This window comes from Triticum urartu, chromosome 4, assembly GCF_003073215.2.
Source record: "Triticum urartu cultivar G1812 chromosome 4, Tu2.1, whole genome shotgun sequence".
Taxonomy (NCBI): domain Eukaryota; kingdom Viridiplantae; phylum Streptophyta; class Magnoliopsida; order Poales; family Poaceae; genus Triticum; species Triticum urartu.
The window spans coordinates 516,715,929-516,722,737 of NC_053025.1; the positions used below are offsets into that span (position 1 = coordinate 516,715,929).

Genomic DNA, 6,809 nt, shown 5'->3' on the forward strand with positions numbered 1-6,809 from the left:
AGTGGTATCTCCTAGATTGGCTAGGTGTCACTTGGAAGCCTCCGACAAGATTGTGGAGTTGAACCAAGGAGTTTGTAAGGGCAAGGAGATCGCCTACTTCGTGAAGATCTACCGCTAGTGAGGCAAGTCCTTCGTGGGCGACGGCCATGATGGAATAGACAAGGTTGCTTCTTCGTGGACCCTTCGTGGGTGGAGCCCTCCGTGGACTCACGCAACCGTTACCCTCCGTCGGTTGAAGTCTCCATCAACGTGGATGTACGATAGCACCACCTATCGGAACCACGACAAAAACATCCGTGTCTCCAATTGCGTTTGAATCCTCCAAACCCTTCCTTTTACATTCTTGCAAGTTGCATGCTTTACTTTCCGCTGCTCATATACTCTTTTTGCATGCTTGCTTGAATTGTGTGGAGATTGCTTAACTTGTGCTAAGATAGCTAAAATCTGCCAAGAACTAAAATTGGGAAAAGGCTAGATTTTTATTTGGTCAAGTAGTCTAATCACCCCCCTCTAGACATACTTTCGATCCTACAAGAAGCATAACTGATGAATTCATAGAAATAATCTTATTTTCAGAGGTACCAGAAAGCACAAAGAAATCTGGACGTTGCCAACCAACACCATCTTCAATGAAGACATAGAGGTCAGATGAAATCATGCAAAGGGATCCAATCAAACGATCATTAAAGGATCAACCAAATGTGAGCACCTCTCCGTCAGGAAAACAGGGCCAAAAGAAATATGGACGTTGCCGATCAACACCATCTTCAATCGCATGAGTTAAAACTGCAGTTGTAGTTATAGCCACTGAAAACGGTAGGGGCAGGCCAAGTCGGGCCTGGCCGCGCTCTCGTCGCCGACCATGTCCAGCTTGTCCATCCCCGCCCAATCTACGCACGCAAGAACCGGCAAATTAATCAATCAGCCACGAAACCCGGCGCAGAGCGATTCGATCCAATCGATGGATCCTGGGAGGGAGGGAGGGTACCGGCGTGGCCGAGCTCCGAGTCCATTTAGATATATAGGTAGGGCAGCCTCTCGCGTGCGCCGCTCGTCCCTCCTCAGCCTCTGGCCCTCTCCTCCGCTTCTCGGCTTCTCCCGGTGGATGAGAGGAGACAGGGAGGGTGAGGAGGGGAGGCCGGAGCTTCTCTCGGTGGCGGCCGCTTCCATCCCACGCCGGTGCCGGCTCTTGCGGCCGAGAGGGCACGCTGGTGCCGGTGCTTGCAGTTAAGAGGGGCGAACAGATGGGAGGAGGGGGATGAGAAGAGACGAGGGAGAGAGAGATGGGCTGGCGAGAGAGATATTTGTGCGCTCGCTCGCTTCACGCGCGGGACGCAAAGGGCCACACGACCGGGCCCAGGCGTCATCGACATAAGCTAGGGAGGGAGTGACATGAAAATGCAAAGGGTGGACGCGTGGATGGCCTGAGAATGCCTACCACCCTTTCATCATTTATATGTTCAATAAAAGCATCACGAATTGGATTCTCTTTTGTCTTTGTTGCAGGATTTCTAGCCGTCACTGAATGCCCGCTTCCTCAAAGAAGGCCAGTAGTTATCCTCCAAGCTCGCCTGTGACCTGACTATGATTGAAGTTGGCAATGACACCTATGATAGGACCATTTGGACCTCAAGGTTCCTAACCGTTTCAAAATATTTGCATGGCTTCTATTCAGGGACCACCTCAACTCCAAGGCAAACCTCCTTCACAAGCACATCTCCCCGGACGCCATCTGCTCGAGATGTGATCACGAATGCGAAAAGGTCATGCATATCTTAATACTATGCCTTCTTGCCAACATAATTTGGCAGCGAATTGGTATCCTACCCCCAACTCCACCACCACCTCTAGGATTGCATGATGCCAACCGGTCTTGATCATCATATATAGCTAACAACCCTACTCACCATCCATTGGAAGATATGGGCATGCAAGAATGAAATGACCTTTCAAAATGAAGATCGCCATAGCCCGGTAGTACTTCGACCAATCATTGAAGACCTCACACTGTGAATGCACGGTGGAACGATGGAATGAGGCATGTAGTAAAATATTCATGTGGGGGAGCTACCCCACTCCCCGAGTATGAGTTCTCCCTGGACCAGGATTTACTAAGTTTCTGGGCGGAGGACTTGGCCGGCCTCGAGGCCCCTTTCGGGAGGAGGAGGTGATGTGATAGTTGCCGTGTGGGAAGGCGTCAGACCATATGGTTTCATGGCGGAGTTCCTCAAGCCTCACTTGAGGGAGGGGGGGGGGTGTGAAGGCTGACATAATGAATGACCATGGCTTCCAAGGCCTTAACTAGACGCTCCTCACCCTCCTCCCAAAGAAACTAGATGTTGCCTCCAAGATTGACTACCGCCTCATTAGGCACATCCACATCTTTGTCAAATCAGCGGCCAAATCCCTTGCTACAAAGGGAGGCATCGTGATTGGGATCTCTTGTGCAGTTGAACCAATGCACATTCATCAAAAAGCATTGCATCCATGACTACTTCATGATGGTGCAACATATCGGGTAGTTACATTCACATGCTCGAGGAGCCACATGTGATGCTTAAGAAAAACATCGTGCATGCCCTTACTTTGTGATATACTCCTTCCGTTTCTAAATATTTGTCTTTCTAGGGATTTCAACAAATGACTACATACAGAACAAAATGAGTGAATCTACACTCTAAAATATGTCTATATACATTCGTATGTAGTAGTCTATTTGAAATCTCTAAAAAAATATATTTAGAAATGGAGGGAGTAGCACCAAAAGCAATGTATGACAAGCTGACGACCACCATCAAGGACAACCTCATGATCTCCACGACGCAAGACAAACATTTCGACCACGCTCCTTTTTTTAGGGATTTTCGACCACGCTCCTCCTCCCGCGTATCCAAGCCCATCTGCCAGCAGCGTATTGGGCCCATTTCGTAGTCCTTTTTTTTCCAACCATTTCGTAGTACCTTAGGAATGTCGTTACCTCACAGCCCTTTTAGAGGCGATGGAGCTCGTCCATCACTCGGCTCGGGCAAGTCGACGCGTCAAAACTAATAAAAAAGCGTGCGCGGATCCAGCCATGCAAAAGCAAGCGTGATCACAGCCATCTCCACCAATCGCACGTTAGTGCACGCGCAAAACTCGCCCCCAAATTCACAGCGATAGAATTTGGATCGAGGATCCTACACACGAAGAAAACAATCCCCTCCCCGATCGCGATCCAGGCGACTCACAGGAGAAAATGGGGTTCTTCTCGGGGATCATGCTGGGAATCATCCTCGGCGTCGCCCTCATCGCCGGCTGGGCGCGCGCCATGGCTCGCCGCGCCCACAAACGCAGCGCCAAGGCAAGTGCGCCTGCCCGGATGCTCTACATTGATCACTGCATTCATGCGATGTTTGGTTTGCGTTGCGCCATTGTCGATGATCATTTTCGCATCGACTCGTAGATATATGTTCAGGTAGGAGCCTGAGTTGATCCGCTACAAGGATTCAGGCTCACAGACGTTTTCTCAGGCTCATTCGTTGATTATTTGCGTTCTGAAAGCGGTTTCTGCGCCTGACGCCGCGACTTTGGGAATGAAATTTGGCTCAAGCCTGAGTTTCTGACGGCAATGCGCCGGAGTAGATTCGTCCTGGGAACTCCTTTCAGTTCAAGTTCTGTTTTTACACTGTTTTTGAAATGAAGCTGCAAGTGGAAGTTTTGTTTCGTGATAATTACTGTAGTTTGAGACAAACAAAATTCGTTTTGAAACAGGCTGCCGATGTCAATGTGCTAGGATCTCTCAACCGTGAGGATCTGAAGAAAATATGCGGAGAAAATCTCCCTCAATGGATTTCATTCCCGGAGTATGACCAGGTGAAATGCTACTTACTGTTGTGTTACTGTGGCTCTTTCCACATTCCCGATTAATCATAATATGTAAAATATGCACAAGAACAAGCTATGCCACTCTAGTCTTTTACTAGACGTGAGCGCATTCGAGTTCAGACCAGATAAGTCATCAAATTCCTAATTTTAAGAAATTCAAAACATTAGGACAAAATTACCCCAGTATCATTGCAAATAGGTGTAAGCTGAGGAAAAAAAATCTGATATGAGGATGACATTTTCCAACTCAGTTATCCTTGTGGTGGTACCAAGTACCAATGATTTCCTTGCATAATGAGTATGCTCACCTGTTATTTTGCTTGCTTTCGTACTTTAACGTTTCGGTTCCGTTCTTCAGGTTAAATGGCTCAACAGACAATTGAGCAAGCTTTGGCCTTTTGTTGAAGAGGTACACATAATTAACCTCCTGTGTTCTTCCAGTTTTTCTCGGCAGGAGGGCCCTCCCATTCGTTTAGACAAAAAAAAGGGTTTATCTATAGAGTTAACGAGTTTTTGAAGTATGAGCCCATGAACTACTTATTGCTCTGTTGTTGTTGACATCTGCTCTAATGTACAGTTGTTTTTGGTTACAGGCAGCAACCATGGTCATCAGGGACTCCGTGGAGCCTATACTCGACGTTTATCGACCGGTGGGGATATCCTCACTCAAGTTCAGCAGACTCTCACTAGGCACCGTGCCACCTAAAATTGAAGGTTGCCAGGACAACGTGGCATTAATTCTACAGTATTAAATGGTAGATAATCTTGTTTTAAAGGTTTCTGATGAGTGATGATATTGTCCAGGCATTCGGGTCCAGAGCTTTCAGAAAGGGCAAATCACGATGGATATCGACTTCAAGTGGGGTGGGGATCCGAATATCGTCCTTGCAGTTGAAACTCTAGTCGCTTCACTCCCGATTCAGGTCTGCAAATGTGCCGGCGGCCTGACAAAACGGGCCTACCTTAAATTTTCAGCAGTTTTTTCATGACAATTTAAACCTTGTGAAATTTGACCTTGCAAGTTATGTTCGTGTGATATATATTTGCAAGTAGCACGGCTACACAAGCATTTCAATCGAACTACAAATGGTAGTAAATCAATTCCCATATATATGCTTACTGCTTGTATATACAGTTCAAGAACCTTCAGGTGTTCACCATCATCCGCGTGGTCTTCCAATTGTCTGACGAGATACCATGCATCTCCGCTGTTGTCATTGCTCTTCTGGCAGAGGTACGTACGTACGCTTCTTGCAACCACTCTAAATTTTCTCCCGTCATGAATCCTTGAGCATCACTGGTTCTCTGTATGTGGCCGCGGTAAATGGTTTCTTCTGCATCGCCTTCAGCCAAAACCGAGGATCGACTACATACTGAAGGCGGTCGGGGGAAGCCTGACGGCGATGCCCGGACTTTCAGACATGATCGACGTATGTCCCGAGTTTGCTTCCTCCCCTTCTTGCTGCTTGCATTATCTCTGTGTCGACGGATGATTATTTTTTGGTTACTCCTTTTTTCTGCAGGACACCGTGGCGTCATTGATCACTGACATGCTCCAATGGCCGCATAGAATCGTCGTTCCACTGGGCGTTGACGTCGACATAAGGTTCTGTTGACAGAGCTCGGTCAGGAGTTGAAATTAGGGTGTCTGTCTGTCTGACGGACTGACAACGACATGTTTCCGTGCAGTGATCTGGAGCTGAAGCCGCACGGGAAGGTGACGGTGACGGTGGTGCGCGGGGAGTCGCTCAAGAACAAGGAGTTCATCGGCAAGTCGGACCCCTACGTGGTGCTCTTCATCCGCCCCATGTTCAAGGAGAGGACCCGGGTCATCGACGACAACCTCAACCCGGAGTGGAACGAGACGTTCGAGCTCATCGCCGAGGACAAGGAGACGCAGCACATCATCCTCGAGGTGTTCGACGAGGACAGCCTGAAGCAAGACAAGAGGCTGGGCATCGTCAAGCTGCCCCTCAGCGACCTGGAGGTGGAGACCGTGCAGGAGATCAACCTGCAGCTGCTGTCGTCGCTGGACACCACCAAGGTCAAGGACAAGAAGGACCGGGGCGTGCTCACCGTCAGGGTAAGCCCATGCATGCCTTCTCCTCGACCTGTGCTACGTTTCATAGCGACCGAGGACTCGATGGAGCTGTGTATTCGCAGGTGCTCTACCACCTCTACACCAAGGAGGAGGCGCTGCGGGCGCTGGAGCTGGAGAAGAGGACGGTGGAGGAGCGGCTGAAGACGAGGGAGGCGACGGGGCCCGCCGTCAGCGGGTCCGCGGACGCAGCCAGAGGCGTGGCCGCTCCGTCCACGGTCACCACCAACGTGGCCGGCACGGGCGTCGCGGCGGGCGCTGCCGTGACCGGTTCGGGCGTCCACAAGGACGGGTCGGGCGTTCACAAGGACGGGCCGGGGGTTCACATGGTGGGCACGGGGATCGACGCGGTCGGCAAAAGCATCACCAAGGCCGGCAAGTTCGTCGGCCGGACCGTCACAGGGCCCTTCAGCAGCCAGAGGCGCAGCGCCGCGAGCGTGCCGACGATCGACGAGTGACTGATGCAAACTGTGAGATTAGCTTTACCGTTCCCGTCTCCTGCTACTCTTTAGTTACTTAGTACTACTACCGGTAGTGGTTATCCGTCTCCATTTTTTCACCATCATTTTTTTAATCAGAAACATAGTACTACAGTACATGTTTGTATTTGTGTTTGATTTGATTTCGACACTGTTTGCATCTGCCGTATTTGAGTATCTTCGATTGATATCTGCATCTGGTATGAAATGGAATCAAATCTGGTGTAGTCTAGGGCGTGTTTGGTTGTCTGTATATGGCCTAGCCTGGTCCGCGTGAGAAGAAAGTGATCCGTTTGGTTGACCGCGTTACTACGCGACCCGCATGACACGAACCTTAAAGCATACTTAGGCCTGGCTTGCTATAAACG

The 6,809-nt window shown here is 49.6% G+C and overlaps 1 protein-coding gene across 1 annotated transcript; it reads left to right on the top strand.

Moving 5' to 3' along the window:
* The first annotated feature begins 3,102 nt into the window (after nt 1–3,102).
* On the top strand, nt 3,103–6,601 carry LOC125554034 (calcium-dependent lipid-binding protein-like). Its single transcript, XM_048717659.1, has 10 exons — nt 3,103–3,340; nt 3,751–3,852; nt 4,223–4,273; nt 4,458–4,578; nt 4,669–4,787; nt 5,000–5,098; nt 5,214–5,294; nt 5,388–5,470; nt 5,554–5,947; nt 6,028–6,601. The coding sequence occupies exons 1-10, from the start codon at nt 3,236–3,238 to the stop codon at nt 6,418–6,420; spliced, it is 1,548 nt and encodes a 515-aa protein (XP_048573616.1). The 5' UTR covers nt 3,103–3,235; the 3' UTR covers nt 6,421–6,601.
* Nucleotides 6,602–6,809: the final 208 nt, after the last annotated feature.

Bases quoted from the DNA above. Each gene is read 5' to 3' on its own strand.
- LOC125554034 (XM_048717659.1), top strand. From the start codon at position 3,236: ATGGGGTTCTTCTCGGGGATCATGCTGGGAATCATCCTCGGCGTCGCC. The intron at 4,788-4,999 runs GTCTGCAAATGT...TTGTATATACAG, and splicing joins TCGCTTCACTCCCGATTCAG to TTCAAGAACCTTCAGGTGTT. The intron at 5,295-5,387 runs GTATGTCCCGAG...TTTTTTCTGCAG, and splicing joins GACTTTCAGACATGATCGAC to GACACCGTGGCGTCATTGAT.